Source organism: Lates calcarifer, linkage group LG4, assembly GCF_001640805.2.
Source record: "Lates calcarifer isolate ASB-BC8 linkage group LG4, TLL_Latcal_v3, whole genome shotgun sequence".
NCBI classification, from domain to species: domain Eukaryota; kingdom Metazoa; phylum Chordata; class Actinopteri; family Centropomidae; genus Lates; species Lates calcarifer.
In genome coordinates, this window is record NC_066836.1 from 816603 (window position 1) to 842567 (window position 25965).

General features: G+C 46.0%; 2 protein-coding genes across 2 annotated transcripts; one reads left to right on the forward strand and one right to left on the reverse strand.

The window, feature by feature from the left end:
* Positions 1-70: 70 nt before the first annotated feature.
* Positions 71-11435, forward strand: nmnat2 (nicotinamide nucleotide adenylyltransferase 2). The gene is made up of 11 exons (XM_018678984.2): positions 71-319; positions 3794-3882; positions 5311-5378; positions 5584-5662; positions 5749-5875; positions 7011-7091; positions 7463-7507; positions 7669-7745; positions 8618-8719; positions 8798-8865; positions 9351-11435. The coding sequence occupies exons 1-11, from the start codon at positions 235-237 to the stop codon at positions 9451-9453; spliced, it is 924 nt and encodes a 307-aa protein (XP_018534500.1). The 5' UTR covers positions 71-234; the 3' UTR covers positions 9454-11435.
* Positions 11436-12196: 761 nt separating this feature from the next.
* Positions 12197-22440, reverse strand: lamc2 (laminin, gamma 2). The gene is made up of 21 exons (XM_018678983.2): positions 22221-22440; positions 18965-19141; positions 18731-18848; positions 18446-18567; positions 18198-18329; positions 17838-18027; positions 17441-17553; positions 16906-17298; positions 16554-16787; positions 16042-16178; positions 15771-15927; positions 15418-15623; positions 15187-15266; positions 14957-15094; positions 14654-14798; positions 14393-14542; positions 14169-14283; positions 13889-14085; positions 13594-13752; positions 13406-13505; positions 12197-13210 (listed from the first exon to the last, which is right to left on the reverse strand). Exons 1-21 carry the CDS (start codon positions 22300-22302, stop codon positions 12954-12956), a joined length of 3402 nt encoding a protein of 1133 aa, XP_018534499.1. The 5' UTR covers positions 22303-22440; the 3' UTR covers positions 12197-12953.
* Between the last annotated feature and the right edge of the window lie 3525 nt (positions 22441-25965).

Here is a 25965-nt window from a genome sequence, read left to right on the forward strand (position 1 = left end):
TGATGGGACCAGGACCAGGACCTGAGTGATCCTGAGTGTGAGTGTCTCTTTAACTCTGACGCTGCCTCCTGCCTCCTCCTGCCTCCTGCCTCCTCCTGCCGCAGACTCTCCAGCCTCGCCTCTCTCTCTCTGTCTCTGCAGCGGCCGCCTCCTGCTACAAACAACCGACGACCCCGGGAACACAGGACCGGCACCGGACCGGACCGGGACCCAGAGAAACACAGAGAGGAAACCATGACAGAAACCACCAAAACCCACGTCATCCTTCTGTCCTGCGGCAGCTTCAACCCCATCACCAAGGGACACATCCATATGTTCGGTGAGCATCTGCGCTGTTTGGGTGGGGGCAGGGCTGGGTGTTTGTGGAGGATGGAGAAACCTCCAATATTCACAGTAACGGTCTCGATCTGAATCCGCCGTTAAAATGGTGAAAATATGAATGAGCTTTGGTCTGTGGCGCGTCGTCGCTGTCCAGCAGGGTGGTGCTGAAATGGGCGACGTCTCTAGAAGAAGATCAAAACAATAGAGTCAGAAACACAACAGAACCACGATAAGAACAACATGTAACCCGGGTCAGAACGGCTGAAGCCGCTAGAACGGAATGGAAGCCGGGAATGTTCCGTGTCGGCCCGGTGCAGGCCTCGGGCAGCGTGTGGCGCAGCCCAGAAATGACGGATCCTCCGGGATCCTGGAGGTTCAGGCACACACACGCTGCAAAACAAACCGAGCAGCAGCAGCTCGGTGCTCACAGCTGCGACTCCGCCAGGTAGTGCCTTGCTCAGCGGCGTTTTCCTGCGTCATTACAGAGGAGCTGAGGCCTGATGAGACAGGCTTCACAGAGGAAGCTGTTCTCTCTCATCACTGACGATTAAACAGCATCAGTAACAGACTGACACATGTTGAGGTCGTTTTAATAGACCAGAAGATCCTTTAAAACGGATCAGATAAACCAGCTCTAAGGATTCAGTGAGTTCAAACTGATCTCAAACTAACCCAATAAAAACTGTAGTTATTCTAAACCTTTGTTCAGCTGTTCATTAACTCATTAACTCCTGTTGTAACTAAGAGAGGGACAGCGTCTACCTTCAGACAGAATGAATACAGATAAAGACATGTTCACTCTAACAGCAACAGAAGCATCTGTCCTGAGCTGATCAATAACTGATAACATGTGAGAATATCTACAGTGAATACAGCTGAAAATCAAATCACCTGTTCGTTACAAACACACACAGGATGTGGACTCACTCACTGTTTTATATCATGTTAAACAAACAGGTTCATCATGAGTCACTGTGGAGGATTTCTAGAAATAAAACCACAGAACTCAAGGATCAGATCATTTCATGAACCGACTCTCAGAGGAGGAAGAAGTAATCAGATACTTTACTGAAATAAAGTACCACACAGTAACACAGACACTAACAGATGGAGGCAGTGGGATTCCAGCAGCTCCTGGTAAATCCCTCTTTTTGTCAGTGGAGTCTGGTAGAGATCTATGTTGATGTTTCTCTAATAAAATCCTGTCCTCATGTTGTCAGAAGAACAACAAGAGCTGTTCACTGCTCTGATCAATACTGCACTGACTGTAAAGACTGTGTCCCTGTCAGTCATTTACACCCAGAACATGGAGCGTGAGTCCCAGGCTGGAGACGTCTCCAACATGTGCTCATCCTGTACTCAGAGAGTGGGTTCACAGAGCAGAACGTAACCATACGACCCTGCGCTGAGCCGGCACTCAGAGTGGTGACGGAGTGACACCTGACACAGCTCAACATGTCAGTGTTGACAAAACACTGCAGTCTGCAGGAAGACGCTGCCTCTGTCTTTGTGAAGTTCACTTCCTCTGAGTCACATCAGTGACCGCCCAGTGAGCGCTGTGTCGTCCAATCAGGTGCAGGTCGAGTTAATGCTGGTGTATGAGTGAAGGAGCGAGCTGTCAATCATCTGTTGTCCCGCCTTCTGGAAACGTGTCCGACTGACTCATCCTGAGCTTTCAGTCGTTTCCTGGGATTCATCCCAAACTAAGTGAAACATGTTTGAATCCCATGATTCTGTCAGAGGCAGGTGTTCCTGGTATTTTGTCCAGCCCTGGAACATGAGCTGTTCACAGCACCTTCCTCTGTGATGTCTGTGTCTGAGCTGCAGCTCAGCAGCCACAGTCATGACCTACTTTCACCACCAGCTCCTCTGGCTCTGCATCTTTACATCTTTACATCTCTGCATCTCTGTGTCTTTGCATCTCTCTCTCTGCTGTTGAACGCAGCCTGTCCTCTCCATCAACTCTTCCTCCTGAGGTGAAGAAGATCAACGATGGTACATATAAAACATAGATACACAGCCAACGACAGTAAACACCTCACAGCTGAGCAGTAAAGACTCAGTGAGTAACTGATGTGGTGCAGTATAATGAGTAGTTTTACTGTGATACTGAGTAAATGTTACTGAGAGTACTTCATAGACCTGTGAGCTCTTCACAGGTTTGACTTCCTGTCTCACCTGTAGAAACTCTCTGCACCTGCTCAGACAGCAGCTGTGTGTGTTCTTCAGGTCAGAGGTCAGTGTCAGACTGTGTCTGCAGGTCAGTTATTTCTACACCAACACTGAATTTAAACTCCGTCTGCAGCTGGTTGTTGTGTGATGTGATGATGTGACTGTGTCACTGTGTGATTCAGAGAATCATCAGCTGAGGTCAGTGTAACAGCAGTGACAGGAACAGGAAGCAGTCACATGTCTCTACAATATGAACTGGAACTGAAACATCCTTCACTTCAGTAAAGTATCTGATTACTTCTTCCTCCACTGACAGTCCCACAGTAACACACACTCACAGATGGAGCAGTGGTATTCCAGCAGCTCCTGTGTTCTGCTCAGTAAAATCCCTGTTTTTGTCAATGGAGTCTGGTGGTGAGTTCTTGCTCAGTGCTGCACTGATTCCAAAGATGAATGTCAGTCATCATCATTACACCACAAACCATGGGAATATAAACCAAGGTTCCTCTGATATCTGGAGTTAGTCTGAGTTCGTCTTTAAACAGACGAATGTGAGTAACTGAGGTTTTGAAGGATCCACTGATCCTCACACAGACAGCTGATCACTGTCAGCACATTATGGATTAAATGTGTCACTGTCTGAACTGTGTTCAGTCGTATTAACACACACACACACACACACACACACACACTGAGCTGAACTCTCACAGCCTCAGTAACAACACTCAGTTGTTCTGCTTCAGATTCCTAAAAATCACAGCAACACGCTGAAACTCAGCCAACAAGTCAAACAAAAACTCTCCATCAGTCGCCGTCCTGCTCAAAGAGCGGGGAACCGTCTCCGTCGCCATGGTGACCAACCGCTCAGTAGTTTGAAAAACAGTTCAGCGGGGACTGAGACGAAGCCTGGACCAGAGATCACTGCTGTTCACCACTCATTCACCTTCAGCCTGAGTCTGACTTCACACTGAGCTCATATGACCTGGTCTGATTAAACATGATGAGTGAGTGTGGTGGTTCAGTGTAACAGAGAGTGGAGCCTCCAGGTAACAACAGGTACGACCTCCCTCTGACTGACTGAGAGTCAGCAGCTGATCAGACCCAGAGATCAACAACAACAAGAATCAACATGTGGTTATAAACTCACAGCAGCTGTGATGAGTTTCCTCACTGACCGAGACATTAGATCTTTGTAGTCAGGACTCAACTGTGATCTTTGATCAACACTTCTGTTGTTTTGCATTTGTTTCACACTGTTTCCTCTGTGTGTGTGTGTGTGTGTGTGTGTGTGTGTTTGCAGAAAAAGCCAGAGAGTATCTGCATAAAACAGGGCGTTTCATTGTGATCGGAGGGATCATCTCACCGGTGCACGACTCCTATGGGAAACCTGTGAGTAAGCAGTTCAGATGAGTTGAAGTGTCAGGGTGTAGCCGGCCTCAGGCAGCTGCAGCTCAGAGAACAGACGCTCTGTGTTGGATACTGTAGGCTGGTAACATGGCGCTGTGTGCAGCTGCAGCTCTCTGCTGTGTCTCTGCTGCTGTTGTTTTCCACTCGGCTTCCTGCTGGAATTAATGAAGGTCTTGTCCTAGTTTCTGCTCTGCCTCTACAGAAACACACCACATGAATAATAGATGCTACAGAAACACACTTTCAGCCACATCAGGAATCTTTGCTGCTCATTTCTAACGTGGCTTTTTCTCCACCTGCAGCTGATGGTGTATTAACACATGACTCATCCACCCGTCAGTCACACACCACACACTCCATCATCTGTCTGACTGGGGGAGCGGAGCAGCTCTGACCTCTAGTTGTAGTAAATTATTGTTATGAACATTCAGGACGATGTGTGTGGTTTCCTGCTGTTCCACCACCTGACAGATGGGGGCAGTAACGTGCACTGACAGAGGCAGTGGAGCTGGAGACTTTAACAAACAGGTCGAAACACTGATTTCAGACATTTTTAAGATGAACTTTGAGACTGTTTCATGAGGGAGGAAACACACTGATCATGTTTGTCACAAACTGTAAACACCATTAACATCAGTGAAGAAGAAGAAATCTATAAAACATGACACCAACAGACTGATGATCGTCACCTGCTCATGAGGACATTTGATCATTAACATAATCACCGCTTCCACATTGTCCATGTAAGGACTTCCTGTTCTGTCTTTGATTCCCAAACAGTCGTTTCAGAGGAAACAGAACAAACAGAAACACGTCAGTGATGAGTCACAGGCAGAAAAACAGAGCGACTGGTTCAGACAACAGGAAGTCAGAGGATGAAAACATCCCTGATATGAGAGGAGGTCAGTGAGAGGAGGATGATCCTGGACACAGACTCTGAGGGAGAGAGTTGAACTGACTGATGAGATGTAGAAGCTGCTGTGATGAACGTTTGTATTAAACACATTCACTCAGTGGAGCTTCTGTCCAGGACCAAAGAGAAAACTGGTGAATGAACTGAACAACACGTCTGTTCTGACTCAGTCTGTGGATCATTGAGATTTTTCTTCCTTTCTGTTCATTAGCCTGAGGTTCAAACCCGTGACACTAACACTGACAATGACTCTGAATCATGGCTAGTTGTTTCCCCCATTTCCAGTCTTTGTGCTAAGCTAAGCTAAGACATGTCCCTCCTTACAGAGTCTCACAGGTATCATGCACCATCTGAGGTCAAAGGTCACAGCTACACACCAGGCAGGTTAACTCCTGTTGAAGAAGCATGAACACATTCAGATAAACTGAGTGCTGTGTGTGTGTGTGTGTGTGTGTGTGTGTGTGTGTGTGTGTGTGTGTGTGTGCGCGCGCGCGCAGGGTCTGGTGTCCAGCAGACATCGTCTCACCATGTGTCAGCTGGCTGTGCAGTCCTCTGACTGGATCAGGTGAGACCACTTCAGTCTTTACCTCTGTACTGAGAACTGACCTCAGTTTGAAACCAAGTTTTCCTGACAGGCTTTTATTGTGAAATATCTGCAGGAAGTTGTAGTTCCACTGCTTCATAGTGATCGTAAAGACAGCAGAGTAGACTCTGTGTTGAATGCTCTTTAATCCTGAGCCCCCTGCTGTGTGTTGTTGTGGATGTTTCAGGGTGGACCCCTGGGAGTGTTACCAGGACACCTGGCAGACGACCTGCAGCGTGCTGGAGCATCACCGCGACCTGATGAAGGTGTGAACTGTCTGTTCCCATTAAACTAAACTGAAGAAATCCTCGGCAGCTTCCAGAATCAGAGCTCATGATGTTTTTCTTCTCAGAGAGTCACCGGCTGTATCCTGTCCAACGTCAACACGCCGTCCACGACTCCTGTGATTGGTCAACCTCAGAACCAGACTCCGCCCATCTACCAGAGCCACAACAACATGAATCACAAGCCCACGGCCAGTGAGTCACACTCTGCTACACCCATCACCATCACCAACACCATCACCAACACCAACACCAACACCATCATCATCACCATCACCATCACCATCACCAACAACAACACCATCACCAACACCATCACCATCACCATCACCATCATCATCACCATCACCATCATCATCACCATCACCAACACCAACACCATCACCAACACCATCATCATCACCATCACCAACACCATCACCATCACCATCATCATCACCAACACCATCATCATCACCATCACCATCACCAACACCAACACCATCACCATCACCAACACCATCACCATCACCATCACCATCATCATCACCATCACCAACAACAACACCAACACCATCACCATCACCATCACCATCACCAACACCATCACCAACAACAACACCAACACCATCACCATCACCATCACCATCACCATCACCAACACCATCACCAACACCAACACCAACACCAACACCATCACCAACACCATCATCATCACCATCACCAACACCAACACCAACAACAACACCATCACCATCACCATCACCATCATCATCACCATCACCAACAACAACACCAACACCATCACCATCACCATCACCATCATCATCACCATCACCAACACCAACACCAACAACAACACCATCACCATCACCAACACCAACACCAACAACAACACCATCACCAACACCAACACCATCATCATCACCATCACCAACACCAACACCAACAACAACACCATCACCATCACCATCACCATCATCATCACCATCACCAACACCAACACCAACAACAACACCATCACCATCACCATCACCATCACCAACAACAACACCATCACCATCACCATCACCATCACCATCATCATCACCATCACCAACACCAACACCATCACCATCACCATCACCATCACCAACACCATCATCATCACCATCATCATCACCATCATCATCACCATCATCATCACCATCACCAACACCAACACCATCACCATCACCATCACCATCACCAACACCATCATCATCACCATCACCATCACCATCACCATCACCAACACCATCACCATCACCAACACCATCATCCATGGGTGTTAATGACTGTGATCTAACATCTCCTCTTCCTCTCTCTTCAGTCAAGCTGTGGGGGAAGATCAGTGAGAGTCTGGGGAAGATCTGCTGCGTCCGCCCGCACGTCGACCGCTTCACCTTTGTCGGTCAGTAAACACGACACCAACACAAACAGGAACTGTACTGGTTTGTCATTTTCCTGCCACCCGGTTTCACAACCCTCGTGCAAATACACTAACACAGCTGCAGAGCATATCATTTCATTGCTCCCTCGTTGCATTTACTTTGTGTTTTTCATGACAGCTTTAATTTAAAGTTGTGTCAGCACTCTGCTTCCTGGAATTAGAATAAAAAGTCAAACTCAGAGAGCAGCATTCGGAGGCTTGACTGATAATTATCTTTTTAAAACTGATTAAGTGACTATAATGAAATGTTGTAAAGTATGTAATTATTCTGACACAGTCCACACCCTGGACATTTATCATGTACACTGAACATACGAATCTCTTTCTGTCAGATGAAAACGCCAACCTGGGGACTGCGATGAGATACGAGGAGATCGGTGAGTGTCCTCCTCAGATTCTGGTCCTGAGCAGACTCAGTGTCGTGTCCTCTGGTTTCCTTCCTGCTGTGTCTGAACTTCCTCTGGTCTGTTTGTTATCCAGTAAACGTGTGGTTTACTGAGGACGTGTCTCTTTCCTCCTGCCTGTTTGTCGTCTGTAGAGTTACGCATCTTGCTCCTGTGTGGCAGTGATCTCCTGGAGTCCTTCTGCATCCCTGGTCTGTGGAAGGACAGTGATGTAAGCACACTGTAGCTCCGCCCCCACCCAACCTGTAGCCCCGCCCCTCAGCTCTTGACCCGTCATGATCTGCTCGTTAAGTCTGGCATCATGACCGATGAAAATACCTTTTCCAGGTCCATTTTCGCAAGATGCTGCAGTGCTGTGTCCCGCATTGTCTGAACAGATCTGAGTCCTAAAAACAGTTCAGAGTCATTCTACTGCTCTGACTGTGACGAGGAGGAGATGACTACAGCTGATAAGATACAGTTTTTAAACCAATGAAGAAAAAAAGTTTTACCCCAGCAGGTGCTAACATTAGCCAGCTAACCTAGCTAACATTAGCACCCACTGGTTAAAAGCAGGTGCCCCTGATATAAGCTCTGGGTTTTAAGGTGAATAAAGCTGGTCTTAGCTATCTTCACTGTTTGAGCAGCACAGAAAAGGACTGACAACTGAAACATGAAGATGTGGTTCAGAGCAAGAAACAGCTGTAAAACCCAGAGCTGATATCAGAGGGACCTGCTTTTAACCAGTGGGTGCTAATGTTAGCTAGTTAGCTGGCGTCAAACTTTTTTCTTCATTGGTTTAAAAACTGTATCTTATCAGCTGCAGTCATCTCCTCTTGTCTTCCTCGTCACAGTGAAAGCAGAATGACTCTGAACTGACTCAGATCTGTCCAGATGAAAGACAGAAGTTGGACCTGGAAACAGTGTTTTCGTTGGTCCTGACTTCATGACTTAATGACTGACGAGTCAGTTTGATGTTGGTGATGTCCAAGTTTGAAACGGACATTTGAGTTAATTAGTTGGTAAATTAGTCAGTTGGTTCTGGTTAGTTTGGTCTCAGAGTTAGAGTCATAAAATCTGGTGTGACTGCATCTGTGGTTTCAGATGGAGGTGATCGTTGGGGATTTCGGGATTGTGGTGGTTCCTCGTGACGGAGCAGACACAGAGAGAATCATGAATCACTCCTCCATCCTCCGCAAATACAAGGTGAGATTCACACCTGAGGTCACTTTAACCCTGAGAATGAGAGAAACGTCCTGATCCATGTCTGATCTCCTCCTTCAGGACAACATCATCGTGGTGAAAGATGCGACGAACCACCCGATGGCCATCGTCAGCTCCACCAAGAGCAGGTGGGGGTTTAACATTACAGTTAATATTTGTACAGACAGACTCACTTTGTGTTGTTCCCACTTTAAACCTCTAACACAGTCAGCATTTTTACATTTGAGAGTCAAACTGAAGGAGGAAGATGTTTCAGATGGATGTCAGTTTGATATCTAACGTATTGAACACGTCCTGAACAGGACTGCTTCAGGTTGTGTTTAGCAGGTTCAGGTTGTAGGTTAGCAGAGAACACTGACTGAGCTTAGCTCCAGTAAAACGTTTATCAAAGTTAAACTCTTGACAGAAACCAAAGTAGAGACAGAACAACAATCAATACTCTGAAAACTCAGGACCAGACTGTAGATACCCACAGGACTAATTAACTAATGAGACACAGGTGACACAGAGAAAAGGCGGGAAAAACACAAAGACAGGAAGTGAAACCACAGACACACAAGGAAAGTAATTTCAGAATAAAACTAAAAATTAAATGTACCCCCCCCCCCCCCAGACTGGCCCTGCAGCACGGTGACGGTCACGTCGTGGACTACCTGAGTCAGCCCGTCATCGACTACATCCTGCAGAGTCAGCTGTACATCAACGCCTCAGGATAGAGACGACGACCTGACCTGCATGAAAACAGGGGGAGTGAGGAGGGAGGGGGTGGGGGGGTCGGGGGACAATCTACCTACAAACATCATCATCTATACAAACACCGCCCACCCTCCCCCCCTCTCTCAAACTTAAACCTCCTTGTCTGTCTTCTGTGTCAAACATATACTCTTCTTTGAGCTGTCGCATTAACAGGAGCAGTAGTGTCCCTCCTTCTGTCTGTGTCATGTGACTTTACCATCAGGGAGGGGCGGGGGGAGCCGGGGCAGGGGATTCTGGGATGAGATGGGGGTGTTGGACGAGTGGAGGAGTGGAGGTGATCCCCAAGGGCTGCAGAGGTGTCATCATTGATGTATTTTTCCACTGTTTGTTTCTGACTTTATTAAAGTTCGGGGGGGGTGCATGACACTCAGCTGAGCATGCTCAGTGTGACGATGGCCGACGGCTGTGACAGGACAAAACTCCCTGTCTGTGTCGGAGCCAATGGGCTTCATGCAAGAGCAGCTCAAATGTATGGAGCACGTACACGTAAGACAGCAGAACTTTACCGATTTCAAGTTTCACAAAATGGACATTTGGTCCAGGACAAGGCATCAGATCTGTTTCCTGAATTAGACGTTAAAGTTCACAACAGCTCAGCCTCTGATCACTGAAGTTTTATTTACTGTATGTCTCTGTAACGGCTGACTACTAACACAAGTGGTGAACAACAATTGGTAATCTCTCTTTAATTCCAGCTTCACAGAGCCTTACTGAGTTTATTTCCAGACAGACCCAGTCAGAGACCTCCCTCAGGAGGAGGAGGAGACCAAACACAGAGATAAAACAGAGGCAACACTGAGATTCATCAGGTGGAGACAAACTCCACATCAATCATAGTGTTGATGTGTAGCTGCTGGACGTGGAAACAAACACGTTTAAGCTGAAAACAAGTGGATAAAATCTGTTTTTGCAGCTTTAAAATATTTGTAAAAATCAGCTTTGCTGAGAAACACTGAATGTAAACTCCACAGGGTATCTTTAACCTTTAAGACAAATGTTCTTGCATGAGGCCCGTTGTTTTCTGCTCCTCTGGTGAAACGTCTGAGATCTAACGTACAGATCGTGTCAGCTTTGGATTTAAAAGAAAATAATTACTGCCGTGCTGCTGTCTGAGAATCATACTCTAAAACCTTCACCTATACACGTGTCAAAAACAGTCTGATTCAACAGTCTGAACCAGAGCTGCTAAACCAGAGCACAGCATATATTAAACTACAGGTAACCATAGCAACAGTACAGCTGCTTCAGGCTCTGCTGGTGGTTAACTGAGCGGTGAAACGAACCTGCCCACAGGTGAAACTGGCTGCAAACACACTGTAAAACATTTAAACATGGACATGGCAGAATATCTGAGAATCATCTGACACTGATGATGATGATGATGATGATGATGATGATGATGGAGACTTTTCTAAAACCAATCCTCAGCAGCAGTGTTGTTGTTGTGGAGTGTATAAGGTCGTTTTTTCCTCTTCGTTCGCTCCTGTTCGCTCCTCTTAGACTGCATGCTTAGACAGTTTGGTTCTGGCATGAATGTTCATCACTTGGTAGAGTATGATCTGTTGTGACCGTGTTTGCAAAAAACAAAAAAAAAGAAAACAGAAAAAAGAAAAAGAAAAGAAAAAACACAAAAAGTAAATATATTATAAATATGAATATAATATACAGTGGGGATCATCGTCGCCCACCTCTGTCCATTTTCTATTCACTCTGTAAATGTACAGATCTGAAGATCAACGCCTCGTCCATGTGAAATGTACAATGATTTCTACATTTAGCCATGTGTGTGTGTGTGTGAGAGTGTGTGTGTGTGTGTTGATTTTAGGTTCCTGTCCTGTTTGAGTTGTACCATGTAGCTGAAAATGAATCCTGTTTTCTGTATTAATCTGCCTTTTGTTGCTCTGACTTCTTTTGATTGTAAACTGTGATGCACTCTTAAAAATGATGTGTCATTTTTAATGTGTGTGTGTGTGTGTGTGTGTGTGTGTGTGTGTGTTGGGCGTTGTTCTGGACCTTCATCAGGATTCTTCCATCACATTTACATTTTCATGAGTGTGTGTGTGTGTGTGTGGTTTGGGGTCTCTTAGCACAGTCTTGTGTTCATGTGTTTATAATTAAGGATCAGGTAATCTAATCTAAAGTTACTTCTATAACTGAAATAACTGAGCGCGTGTTTAGTCCAGTGTCAGGATCAGATTATATGATAACATATTGTGATATATTGTTTGATATTTAGGTTAAATATATATTTCTCTGAGAGGTGTAATCACAATTTTGGCAGAGAATGCATCATTTTGTCAGATTGAACTAGTTTCTTGTTCAAACTGTGAGAAGTTAGATCACAGTTGAATCTCAGAATGAAGAACAGGAAGGCGACCGTACAAAGAATATTAAATAGATGGTTTTGTGTCTTGTCACATGTTGAAATTATAAGGTATTTTTTTTATATTAGGTGAGAGTGACTTTAAATGTGCTGGAATGTGCAGGTCAGGGGTCTAAAATTATGACATATAACTCTGAGATAATATTTTGCCATCTGTAGCTGTTAGAATTTTTTTTTTTGTCCACTCCAAATTTAAATTTTTTGGCGCGACATAGCTTCCATACAACTTAAAATATGTTCCATATAGAAATAAAGACAAAGTTAGATTTGATCAGATACACTAATATTATCAAAGTGATGAACAACAAGACAGACATGTGTTGTAAATCAGGAGAAAGTGCAGCAGCTTTTATGTGAAAAAAGAAAAGATACATATAAATATTTTTGCTGGTCAGACACATGAAAGACTCAACAACAAATAAAAACACTGAATTCAGAAACTGAAACTGTATGTACAGTTATAAATAGACATTCACACATCACATCATCATCAGAAATATATCAACACAAAAAATAAAGTTATCCAGTATCCATCCACTCATCAGGTTAGTTAGTTGCTATTCTTTTATTAAAGAAAAAAAAGGTATTGTAGTTGTTAAGTGCAATGATACAAAAATTATGTTTTCATGTTTTAGATTTTTTAAAAAATCATTTGCAGTCAAAGTTTCTGTAGTTTTAGTTTTTCTTTTCAAAAAACCTTTCCTCCAACATAAAACTGCTTTAAGGTAATCTGGTTCTGTGGTACCAAACAGAAATAGAAAAACAAAGTAAAACCCAGTCACATCGTGTCTCTTCAGGTTTAACTTTTTCAGAGCCAATGAAGGATGAAGAGAAAGTTCTTCTGCTTCTCAGCCTCAAAATATGTTTAAACCTTAAAAACTCACCAGAAAGCGACAGGTTTGAACATTTAGAAAACAGAAAAATGAAATGGGATTTTGTTCCTTTTGATAACTTTCTTATATTGAATTCTTTACATTAGTTCATCCTGTTTTTCATGTGTAGCAGGTGTTTCAGAAAGATGCTCATATGGTCATTGTTCAAGTGGTAGATTTTTACTGCGGATCTGGACTCAGGTCCTCAGGCCTCCTCAATGGGGGGGCTGTTGTAGCAGCCCCTGGGGATGGTCTTCAGGATGTCCTCCAGGTTAGCGATGTCTCCCAGGAGGGTGTCAATGTCCACGTTGATGTCGGACAGCCGTAGAATCATGGCGACTTCCTGCTGCTCCATGTCCCTGAGCCGGGGCTTCAGACGACCCTCCACTTCTCTCTGAGCACCGGCCAGAGAGTCCTCCAGCTGCTTCACCGCATTCTCATCCACAGCAACACCAGGCTGGTCTGAGGACAAGAAGAAGTAAGAGATAAGGAAGAAGCTGAGTAACCCAGTTCTGCAGGTATTTCTACTGAAGTGGGTCAGAAAATGAAAACTAGGAGCTAAAAGCTAAACGCTAACAGGCTGCATGGAGCTGTGGAGTCATGTTAGACTGTTAGCTGGCTTCTCTTTTCTGTTCCCTGTGATCCAGCCATACTCACTCATGTTAGCCAGCATACTGTTGATGTCACGTAGTGTTTTTCCCACAGCGTCTCTGGTGTGTCTGGCGTTGTTGAAAGCTGCAGCGGCTCCAGCAGCAGCCTGCACAGGAAACATTCACATGATTTACTTTGTGCCCAGCAGTGTGAGTCTTACACCTGACAGGTTGGTCTCTGTGTGGACAGTTTACCTGCTCAGCATCGACCTCCAGCCTCCTGGCGCTGTCCAGCTCAAACTCCAGGTCTCCAGTTAAATCGTCAGCCTTCGTCCTCAGATCCTGAGCCTCCTTGTTCAATTTGGTGGCTTCATTAACCAGACCGCTGTAAGACGGCAGCGCTCCAAATGATCCCTGAAGAAAAAAAGACAAAACACCAAGTCAGCATAATGGAGCTAAGGCTAACAGTTTCCCCCTGCTTCCAGTTATTTATGCTAAGCTAGGCTAAACATGTGCCAATTTCCTACGAGTGTACACAACTGGTTTTTACCTCCAGACCGTTGACCAGGCCCTCCAGCTCATTGATGGTTCCAAGAGCGTTGTTGTAATTATCGGACATGTCTTCCAAGATGGACAGCATCTTAGCATTGCTGCCGACAGCCTGCTGGATGGTGGTGTTGATGCCAGGAAGACGCTTGATGGCACTGTCAGCATCAGCTCTGCTGATGTCGATCTGCTGGTCGAACCCTGATGAGGAGGAAGAGTCACGTTAAGTCCTGCTCTGTGTTTAAAGGAGAATGTTTCTTTAAGCAGTCAGTGTGTCTGTTTACCTCTCAGGGTGTTCAGGGCGTCGTCCAGGTCCTTGGTGTTGCTGTTGATGAGTTTCAGAGCGCCCTCAGTGTCGGCCTTGGCAACGTTGACTCTGTCCAGCAGCTTGTTGAACTCCTGCAGACACAGACATATAACATGAGGGGTCAATGAAGCGAATGCAAGGAGTAAAATGTTTCACTGTACGAAAATAGCAAGTAGCATTCATCATGTTTTAAGCTCTGACCTTCTGGGCAGCCTTGCCCTTGGCCAGCAGGTCCTCAGTGACGGCCTTGTCTGCCTGCACACCACGCTGCAGCACCTCGAAGCCTAAGATGTTATCTTCCGCCAACCCATTCAGACCATCCAACCTCGTAACCATTGCGTCCATCTCCCCCTGAGCATCATGGGAAAACACAAGAGGTTAAACACAGAGACTTATTTATTTAGGAAGTTTTCTAGGAACAGTTTTCTGAAACAGGTTTTGACGTCTAACAGCGGCTGTTACCTTCAGGGACGTTGGGAGGTTTCGCTCCATGGTGGCGATGTTTTTCAACATGCCTTCCGACATTTTGCTCTCATCTCTGGCCTCACCACTCAGGCGGATCGCCTGGTTCTCCAAACCCTTCACCCGGGCTGAAGTCTGATCGTACCTGTACGCACACATGGACGTGATTCATTTAACAATGCGTAGAGGGAGACTGTACCAAGACTCCTGAATCATTAACCATATTACAGGGTTATATTAGGGGTCACTTATATGACCTCAATTGTTGCAGCAGAAACGTTTAGACAAACAAAGGCTACTCACATAGTTTTCAGATCTCCGATCACCTCTTTGACTTTGTTCTCTTTGTTCATGAGAGCTCGGACCAAAGCCAGACTCTTCTCCGAGTCACTCAGAGCTTTGTTGGCTGTTCGCTCTACGGCAGTGGCATCTGTCTGATGTCTGGAAGACAGACAGAGAGGAATTATTAAGTGTCAACATGTACCTTTTAATAACACATCAGCGACACTATGAAAACAGTGTAATAGACTTACGTATCAGCAAGGCTGGTAGCTGTCTGCACCAACGAAGACAGGAAGTTTGAACCCAGTGGTGCATCTCCAAGAGGAAGCTCCTGACAGGAGGGAAAAGAGAAAACAGCTTTTAGCAACAAGATCATTTTCTGAATCCTCCTCTTCACCATCACAGTTACAGTTATAATAAAGTAAATTAAAAGTAATCAGATGCTAAGGCCAGATCGTGTCATCAGTCTGTCTCATTCTTACAGCTGATCTGAGTTTGGTCTTGGCCTCCTCCAGTTTGCGTTTCATCTCCGCCATCAGAGTCTGGACATCTTCCACCTCCATCTTGTACGTTTTTTGTCGCTGCTTGATGTCGTCGGCTGTGTCTGCGATGTTTTGGATGTCCTGTTCCTCGGCCAGCTGACTCCTGCTGATGGACGACAGACGACCTTGCAGGCTCTTCTCCAAATCTATTGGACACAGGAGGTGTGACATCATCAGCACTTGACACCTTCTTACCAGGTGTGGAAACTTTCTCCTCAACTTCTCCAACAGTTTGCCTGCAGTTCCTCTAACCACCACTAGATGCTGCTGTTACACACCCAGTGTCGTCTTACCTCTGAGCTGCTCAGTGTTGTCGTGCAGGTCCTTCACCAGCTGCTCGGTGGCCCTCAGAGTGGCCTCCATCTGAGCGCTGGTGGTTGGTGTCAAACCTTTGTCCATGTCTGCAAACAGAGTCTCCAGCTTCTTCAGCTGTGTGGTGTAATCCCCCATCTGAAACATAAGGAACACATTCAAACAGGTGCACGTCTTCAGGAGGAGATAAAATGTCAGATATTGTGTTCTGCTGCTCCCAACACGCCAAAAAAAGAGTCTTCACAGCTGTACCTTTGCCTTGATGGGGCTGAAACAGGCGGGGCAGTTGGATCGTTGACACCTCAGACCCTCGAAGCCTGGTTTGCACTGACAGCGACCAGAATCATCGCACTGTCTGGACTCAGAGCCCTGAAGGTCACAGTCGCAGGCTGGTCCACAAAACAAGAGAGGGAACAGCTGTTAGCAACATTTACACTGATAAAACCAAATCAGTTCCACATTAGGTACGAGTCCACTTAGATTACAGTCTATGAAATTTCATTATTTTCTTTGTTGTGTCTGTTGAGTTTCATCTCCTCACCTGTTCTCACTTCCCCATTCAGCCCAGGAGTTACCTGATGTCTCCTCACCTGCACCTCATTCTATAATCTACCTGGACTGTTTATATAAGAGCCTTTTCCTCCTGTTTGTTTGTTCTGTTTCCTTCAGTTACCTCCTGCCTCTGCTTTTGATCCTTATCTGTCACTCATCTGTTTATTACTAACCAAAGATACTTCAGATCCAGAGTGAAATGTGTTTCTTACGTTTGCAGGCGTCGGTGAGTCGTCTGTGATAGAAACCTCTCAGACAATCCTCACAATTCTGTCCTTTTGTGTTGTTCAGACATTTCAGACATTTGCCGCTGATGCGATCGCAGCTTCCCACCACGCTGACGTCAATGTGGCCGTTGCACTGACAGGGTCTGCAGGGGCGTCGCAGTCCAGCAGCTCCTGCAGGGTCGCCATAAAACCCCTCCTGACAAACGTCACAGCGAGGACCTGAAGAGATACAGACACAATCTCATCATGTTGTTGACACTTTTATGATGTGAGTCAATGATCAGTGGGATTCATCCTGATAAAGGTCAATTGTCATCAACCTCAGTCTCTGACTTACCGGTGGTTCCGGTTGGACAGTTGTCACACCGAGGCTCCAGTGAGCCAGCAGCCACAGAGCAGGACACTCCCTCTGGACAGGGACACTTCTTACAGGTCTGGGGCTGCCAAGGGTCTCGGTAAAACCCCTCAGAGCAGCTTCGGTCTCCGGGCGTCTCATCAGCAGAGTAGCAGTCTCCGGTCTGAGGGTCACAGCTACCTCCTCTGCAGCTGCAGGGCTCGCAGGGGCTGAAGGCTCCGTCCGCAGGGTTCCTGCGTTTGAAACCTGCTGCACATTGCTCGCAGAACTCGCCCTCGTATCCTGAAGGGCAGCTGCAGGTCTGAACCCAGCGGGCCGGGACGCCATCCCCACGCTGCGCTGACACCAGCTGCACATTATCAAGGTAACCACGTCCTGAAAAGACACAACAGCTCAACTACTGCTGACCACAAAGCACCAGCACCATCCTACAAATGTCCAGCAGAAGGATCACTGGTGCAGAGATCTCTCTGAAGTCTACACAAATTGACAACAGTATACCAGCAGAAAAATTCACCTTTGTCACCGAATGTTGCCCGGATCTTGATGGCGGTGAGATTCTGGAGGAGCGTCTGGAAGTGGAGGGAGGAGAGCTGAGGACTCCACCTGCTGCCAGGCTGCTCGTCCAGTCTGTATCAGACACAAAACAGGGTTTACTACACTGACTGAGGAGATAAGATGCTGCTCATCAGAATATCTGTCGTTATTTTTGTGTCAAATTTCAGCTGGAAATGTTTCTGCACCTCAAACCTCTGATGGTGCAGATGTGAAAAGGTACCACAAGGAACATAATAAATCATAAATCACAGCACATTGGAGCACCGGGCAGAACGTGAGACAGACTGACACAAAAATAAAAACATCTAAACCCAGATTACGATGGATTATGTCTCTGCAGACAGGTTGATTCTGACCTGAAGCTGTATTTGATTTTCTGTCCACAGGGGACGATGGACAGCAGGTCGCCCAGAGAGGCCGATACTCTGAGGCCGGCGCCTTCCAAGATCACATCATTGGCGGACGGGTGTCGGACACCTCGATCCAGACGTAGGGAGAAGGAAAAGTTCTGACCATAACTCAGCAACTGGTTCCCCAGGTAAGGAGCTGCAGGAGGGAAAGGAGAGGAAACACCTGGTCAGGTAGAGGAAAGGTGGGGAGGAAACAAGGAAAGGAGGAGGAAATGGCAATGGAGAAGAGAAGCCAGGTAAGAAGAAGAGGATGGAGGATAGAGAGGAGACAAGGAGAGGGAGAGAAGAGGCGGGGCTTATTCTCACCTGGGGCATACAGATAAATGGGCAGGCTGTTTTTGGAGATCACCTCCAGGTCCTGGTGTGTCGGTGACCATCTGAAGTGAACATCATCAGGAGTGACGCCGTGACTTGTCGCCACCTTCCAACCCTCCGGACCTGAAATACAACACAACACTCACTACTGCTGCTCTCTGGTGCTTTTATTTTGAAACGTATCCACCACTGGAGGAGTCATTGGTCTTTTATTGTGAAATGCAGAGGTGAATGGTTACCGGTGGTGAAGGTGGAGGTGATGTTGTGGACGGAGTAACCGGACTGTGGAGAACACGTGCTGCTGTGGCCGTAACAGAAACATGGCAGACTCAGACTCCCAGAATCCTCTCTGGGCTGACGACTGAAAAACACCACGCGCAACAAGGAGTTAGAGTCGAAACTTATTAAAACACAGAAGAAGAGGTTGAACAATTCTCTGAAGAAATAAAGTATTTTTGTAAAAGTTAAATTTGAAGAACTGAATGGAGCATCAATTACTGTGGTGTTTAGGTAAATGTTCTCACCTCTGTGTGCAGCCGTTCGGTCCGATCGGTCCGTCTGCACATCGGTCACATTTCTCTCCTGTTACACCTTCTTTACAGCTGCAGCGCCCCCTGCTGTCACATGTCGCACTGACAGAACCTGCACGAGAAGAAACAACGTGAGAAATCCAACATCTGTGATAAAACCCAGCAGTCTCTGGCGCGTGTTAAGGACAAGTGTAGGTGTGTGTGTGTGTGTGTGTGGTTGTTTCTCACCTGTGGGGTTGCAGCCGCAGGGCGTGCAGCTCAGTCCCGCCCCCTGCAGGTAGTAGCCGTCCTTGCAGCGCTCACAGTGGCGGCCCTCGGTGTTTCCCTGACAGTCGACGCAGTGTAGACCCCAGGCGTCCCGGAGGCAGTACCGAGACCTCCCATTACAGTCACACCGTACTGTCGCTGCAGGAGGAGACAGGAAGTCAGTTTATTTATTTACTGCTCAGTCCTGCAGAAACTCCTCTCTCCTCTAGAGGTCGGTGTTTCTCCGTATTTTAGAATCTGTCATCATCACTGTACTGTTTTGATTTGGTCTTAGTTATTGCATCTTTATATTTTCTGCTCTTACAACACATACTCTGAATGATATCAGCTGTTACTCAGACATTAGAGTCTAAACAAACTGTAGAACCAGGTCACAAACTGACCACATGGCTAAGTCTAAATCCTGCAGCTGTTTGTTGTTTCCAGGTGTAGACTTTATCCTGACGGTGGAGTGAGAGGAAAGGTTGATGAGTAAAGCGTCTGACTGACTGTTTTCATGTTCCTGTAAAGTCCTCTGAGCTTTACCGTGACCACCCGCAGCATTAGAGGTGTTTACACAGTGTGAGGCTTCTCTCATGTTCTGTGGTTTGTTCAGAAACCCTGCACCTCCCAACCTGAAGCCCTGTAGACAAATCACTCCCTCCACAGAAAGCCCCGCCCGTCTGACAGATCATCACTGACAAACACCCAGAGATCTGATAAGACTGTTTGCAGCTGTGAGACACTCACTGAATGAGAGCTTCATTTTAAACTTTGAACAGGCTGCTGCTTGTTTCTGCTCTGAACAAAGACGTCTCATTAGTGGTGAAGTTACATCATGTCAGGTGGAGATCGACGAGGGGAAAATTAATCATAAATCAGCCTCAGCTCTGCAGAGCCGAGAAACAAAACATCAACATTTCTAATATTTCATGTTTGACTTTGAACCTCAGTGCAGCCGAGTTAATTTCCTCTCAGCAGGATGAAGTACTCAGATATTTCATTTCAGTAAAAGTACCAAAGTACTTTCATCCAACTACACTTAAAGTACTGAAAGTGAAATAAGATTAGTGGAGTAGTTATTGATACATTCATGTTTAGCCTAGCTTAGCACAAAGACTGGAAGCGGAGGGAAACTGTTAGCCTAGCTCTGTTGAAACAACAGTGTCCAGCTGCTTCAGGAAAGAACTTGGTGTCATTGGGTAAAGTGTCTCTCATGTGGCCTTGTATGTATTGACTGATTGATTGATTGATTGATTGATTGACCTCTGCCCTGAGCAGTAAAATGCTGAACTCATGACTTCTAATGGATCTGGATCCTCTGACAGACGGTGACCGTGGTTTGTTGGTCTGTCTGGGTTCAGGTTGACCTGGGATCACTCAGCCTCTGATTCACGCTCAGTCACTGTGGTTCAGAGTCAGTCAGAGAGTGGTACACGGTGACTCACTCTGTGATAGCAGTTAATGCTCACCTGAGCGCCGGTGGCACAGGTGAACTCATGTGTTATGGTTTTTAGAAGACAGTTTCCAACATGTGTCTGATTCCTCCCTGAACACACACCTGACGATCAGAACAACAGAGCTGAGGAGGAAACGCGCCATCGTTCAGAGACCTGGACTCAGTCTCCAGAACCTGGACCAGTTCTACTCTGTCAGAAACCTGTGTGTGAAGCTGGTTTTTAATACGACAGATACAGTCGGACAGTTCAGGCCACTGGTTCTCAACATAGGGGTCGGGCCCCTCCAAAGGGCCACTAGAGAAACCTGAGAGGTCATCGAAGAAGAAACGAAAAGTTCTGATTCTTTTCTCTGATCTTTGGTTTTTAGTGAAATGTTGGATTTGAGTTTCTCTGAAGTCTAACATGTGAACCATGATGATCAGAGGTTGGAGACCTGGTTTGATCTTAAACAATATTCATCATGTTTTTATGTCAAATCTTAATCTACAGACAGAGTACATCTGTCAGATAAACTTTTACATAAGTACAGAACTGGAGTAAACGAACTTAACATCATGTTTTATCACTTTTGTCAGTGAATAACGTTTTGGCAAATAAATATAAAACATATTTATTCATGTAATTTTCTATGCAGCATAAAAAACATATTATTCATATATTTTTAGTTTTACAACATATGACTGATGAGATAATGGTCGTATTTACATCAGAGAGCCCTGACAGTACAAGCAGGTAAACGTGTAACACCTGGATTAAACTGAATCACAGAAAATTAACATTAAACGTGACATTTTCTTCAGTGTCTGTGTGTCAGTTCTCTGTCAGTGTGTCGGCCTGAATTCCTCTGAACAAATCATTAAAACTAAACAGGCAGTAACTTCTCTCCCTGAGGGGGAGGCAGCTCCCATCTGACGGCTCAGGTCCAGGTCTCACCCACGGCCAGGGAGAGGCTGCTGGAGCCTCACCCATGGGCGTCGCCCTTTCTCCTCTCGGAGGCTCATTTCAGCCACGAGGAAAAAGACAGAATAAAAAGTGTTTTTGAAAAAATGTTTTCTCTATTTCATGGAGGTTTTTCTCGTCTTAAATTAAACCCACTTCCTGATGCTCTGCTCTTTAAACGTTCTACACTATAAATACGCTCCTGTAATTCCTACAAATTAAATATTAATATTAAATATTTCAGACACTAAGTTAATTCAAAATATATAATAAGGACTTTTGATTTGCTATTGTATCATTTTAACTTTAAATCTTAGTTTGTCATAATTCTGCTTTTAAGTTTGACTTTGTTTATCAAAAAGTATTTCATATACACACATTTTCTGACAGCTTTGAGCTTCCATACTCACACAGTTTAAGACACTGAGCCTTTTTTTATTACGTGTAATCGAAGATTAACTGAATAAAGTAGCGTTTTTGTCCTCTGCATAACAACTTGAAACAAAAATTACTTCATTTTTTATTCTTTCTCTCTTTCCAGCCTCCAGTTTTTAATCAACAGTAAACAACATATACAGATTAATATTAGTACATTAAGGATGAAATCTCAACTTAATGCACCTTCTTATTGAAGTCATAAGGTTTTTGGAAAAGATAAAAAAAAACTTCCCAACTCTTAAATGTTCATTTAGTTTTTCTACAGACATTAAAGTGTGTGAGGAGTCTGAGGTGTCAGCAGATCCTGTTTAAAGATGCTGAGCTGAAGTCTGAGCTCCTTCAGCCTCCACAGAAAAACACAGAGAGAATCAAAGTAAAGAAGAAGAAGATCAAACACTCACAGTAATGTGTGTATGTGGCCTGGACGGCACAAACCGCAGCCAAAACCGCGCAGAGTGAAATCCAGCTGCTGCTGCTCCTCATGTCGTGTGTGTGAATCCTCAAAAATCAGATCAGTGTCAAATCTCCTCTGAGCTGGAAATGACAAAAAAACTCATCCAGCTCCTCGAGCTGTCGGCTTTTAACTCCTCTCCTGCTGCAGGTCGGGACACGCTGCACATACTGGCACACACTTACTCACATGTGATTCATAAACACACACTCAGAAACACACACTCAGTCAGAGGATATGACGGCTGCCGTGTGTCAGACACTGTGTGTGTGTGTGTGTGTGTGTGTGTGTGTGTGTGTGTGTGTGTGTGTGTGTGTGTGTGTTGGGCGTTGTTCTGGACCTTCATCAGGATTCTTCCATCACATTTACATTTTCATGACACAAAGACATTTCACAAGACACAAAATTAAAAATCAGATTTCAGTGAATACACGCTCTGTTCCACAAATGGAAAATATTATAATTCAGCATCAGATTCAAACGTCCGGGTCCAGACTCAATGGTCCCAATAAAACATGAAACATCATCAGGCAGTGCTGCTGTTATCAGTCTTTATCTGCAGCTATAAAACAAACTGAAGCTCTTTATTAGCTGAGAGTTAAACTGAAGTAAAGGAAATGTTGTAATGTGATCCAATGACAGTCATTCACATCAAAGTCCGTCCACTAAAGTTCTTGTTTTTGTCTCTGACAGACTCAGATTGTTCTTCTCAGTGTCTGACAACATGATGACAGGATTCCTACAGAGACAGAGCTTTTTATTAAAGAGGAAGATCCTTTAGTTTAACCAGAAACATCTCTATATATCTCTACCAGACTCCATTGACAAAAACAGGGATTTAACAGGAGCTGCTGGAATACCACTGCCTCCATCTGTTAGTGTGTCTGTGTTACTGTGTGACTTTCAGTGGTGGAAGAAGTAATCAGATACTTTACTGAAGTAAAAGTCCCACACAGTAACACAGACACACTGACAGATGGAGGCAGTGGTATTCCAGCAGCTCCTGGTTAAATCCCTGTTTTTATCAATGGAGTCTGGTAGAGATATATAGAGATGTTTCTGGGCTTTAAGTTCACAGTAGCCTTTTTACTTATTTATTATTGACAAAACTTAAAATAGAGAACAAAACCAAACTCCTGTAACTTTACATATGTTGAAGTGTTATTTATTTTATTTGTCAGTGTGTGTGTGTGTGTGTGTGTGTGTGTGTGTGTGTGTTTAGTCATTTGTCTCTGACAGTAAATCACAGCCTGCAGCTCTGAGGTTTCTCTCTTCTCTCCTGCTGTGGATTGTTTCCATTTGTAAACTGTATCCTGAGGCTGCAGGTGAGACACACCCTGAACCTCAGACACACACTCACACACACGCACACACACATTATGATCCATCACACACACCCTGCCAATACCTGCTTACACACTCAAACACTTTCCCCACCGCACCGATCTGCACAAATACATCGCCGCAGGCTTCAACACACACTCACACACACTCACACACACTCACAGAGCCACGCCTGGCCTGTTCCTGTTGCCGTGTCAACACCACACCCTGAACACACACACGTTAACAACACCTGGCTGGATTTCTCAACTCTGAGTTCACTCTTCAGCTACACTAACTGTGTGTCTGTGGAATGTAACTAAGTACTGCAGTAACTGTAGTCGAGTACTCGACTTTACGACCACGTCTCTGTTTTTAACCTTTAACAGCTCCTCCTTTATTTCCACCTGAACACGTTCAGGACTCTGACGTTCCTCTGTCTCCAGCTGCCATGTTGTATTTTAGGAGAAAGTGGTTTGTTTTGCTCCAAGAAGACAAAGAATTATCACTTTAAAAGCTGATTTCATTTGTGTGATGTTTTTATATCTGCAGGGATAACTAACAACAATCTAATATACAGAAAGACACGTCTAATTAATGGAAACTGAATTCAGCTGTGAGACGCTCTGCTGCTGGTCGACGAACGAGGAACAGCAATTAGATTATCAGGAGTTTAGTTTCAGAGTGAAGAGAGCAGAGTCAATTCAGACTGTTCAGACTGTGGAGGTGGAGGTGGAGGTGGAGGTGTAGAGGTGGAGGTGGAGGTGTAGAGGTGGAGGTGTAGAGGTGGAGGTGGAGGTGTAGAGGTGGAGGTGTAGAGGTAGAGGTGTAGAGGTAGAGGTGGAGGTGGAGGTGTTCAGACTGTGGAGGTGGAGGTGTAGAGGTGGAGGTGTAGAGGTAGAGGTGTAGAGGTGTAGAGGTGGAGGTGTAGAGGTGGAGGTGGAGGTGTAGAGGTGGAGGTGGAGGTGGAGGTGTTCAGACTGTAGAGGTGGAGGTGTAGAGGTGGAGGTGGAGGTGGAGGTGTTCAGACTGTGGAGGTGGAGGTGTAGAGGTGGAGGTGTAGAGGTGGAGGTGTAGGAGGTGGAGGTGGAGGTGGAGGTGGAGGTGTTCAGACTGTAGAGGTGGAGGTGTAGAGGTAGAGGTGTAGAGGTGTAGAGGTGGAGGTGGAGGTGTTCAGACTGTGGAGGTGGAGGTGTAGAGGTGGAGGTGTAGAGGTGGAGGTGGAGGTGGAGGTGTAGAGGTGGAGGTGGAGGTGTAGAGGTGGAGGTGGAGGTGGAGGTGGAGGTGTTCAGACTGTAGAGGTGGAGGTGTAGAGGTAGAGGTGTAGAGGTGTAGAGGTGGAGGTGTAGAGGTGGAGGTGGAGGTGTAGAGGTGGAGGTGTAGAGGTGTAGAGGTGGAGGTGTAGAGGTAGAGGTGGAGGTGGAGGTGTTCAGACTGTGGAGGTGGAGGTGTAGAGGTGGAGGTGTAGCGGTAGAGGTGTAGAGGTGGAGGTGTAGAGGTGTAGAGGTGGAGGTGTAGAGGTGGAGGTGTTCAGACTGTGGAGGTGGAGGTGTAGAGGTGTAGAGGTAGAGGTGTAGAGGTGGAGGTGTTCAGACTGTGGAGGTGGAGGTGTAGAGGTGTAGAGGTGGAGGTGTTCAGACTGTGGAGGTGGAGGTGTAGAGGTGGAGGTGTAGAGGTGGAGGTGGAGGTGTTCAGACTGTAGAGGTGAAGGTGGAGGTGTAGAGGTGGAGGTGTAGAGGTGGAGGTGTTCAGACTGTGGAGGTGTAGAGGTGTAGAGGTGGAGGTGTTCAGACTGTGGAGGTGGAGGTGTAGAGGTGGAGGTGGAGGTGTTCAGACTGTGGAGGTGGAGGTGGAGGTGTAGAGGTAGAGGTAGAGGTGGAGGTGTAGAGGTGGAGGTGGAGGTGTTCAGACTGTGGAGGTGGAGGTGTAGAGGTGGAGGTGGAGGTGGAGGTGTTCAGACTGTGGAGGTGTAGAGGTGTAGAGGTGGAGGTGGAGGTGGAGGTGGAGGTGTTCAGACTGTAGAGGTAGAGGTAGAGGTGGAGGTGGAGGTGGAGGTGTTCAGACTGTAGAGGTAGAGGTAGAGGTGGAGGTGGAGGTGGAGGTGTTCAGACTGTAGAGGTGGAGGTGTAGAGGTGGAGGTGTTCAGACTGTAGAGGTGGAGGTGTGGAGGTGGAGGTGTAGAGGTAGAGGTGGAGGTGTTCAGACTGTAGAGGTAGAGGTAGAGGTGGAGGTGGAGGTGGAGGTGTTCAGACTGTAGAGGTGGAGGTGTAGAGGTGGAGGTGTTCAGACTGTAGAGGTGGAGGTGTGGAGGTGGAGGTGTAGAGGTAGAGGTGGAGGTGTAGAGGTGGAGGTGTTCAGACTGTGGAGGTGGA

What these genes read in the sequence shown, in the direction of transcription:
- nmnat2 (XM_018678984.2), top strand. Translation starts at nt 235, where the DNA reads ATGACAGAAACCACCAAAACCCACGTCATCCTTCTGTCCTGCGGCAGC. An exon ending in ATCACCGCGACCTGATGAAG is followed by an intron (nt 5,663 to 5,748) that starts GTGTGAACTGTC and finishes TTTTCTTCTCAG; the next exon opens with AGAGTCACCGGCTGTATCCT. An exon ending in CGACCGCTTCACCTTTGTCG is followed by an intron (nt 7,092 to 7,462) that starts GTCAGTAAACAC and finishes TCTTTCTGTCAG; the next exon opens with ATGAAAACGCCAACCTGGGG.
- lamc2 (XM_018678983.2), bottom strand. Translation starts at nt 22,302, where the DNA reads ATGAGGAGCAGCAGCAGCTGGATTTCACTCTGCGCGGTTTTGGCTGCG. An exon ending in GGCCACATACACACATTACT is followed by an intron (nt 19,142 to 22,220) that starts GTGAGTGTTTGA and finishes CTCCTCCTGCAG; the next exon opens with CGACAGTACGGTGTGACTGT. An exon ending in TGGAGGTCGATGCTGAGCAG is followed by an intron (nt 13,506 to 13,593) that starts GTAAACTGTCCA and finishes TTTCCTGTGCAG; the next exon opens with GCTGCTGCTGGAGCCGCTGC.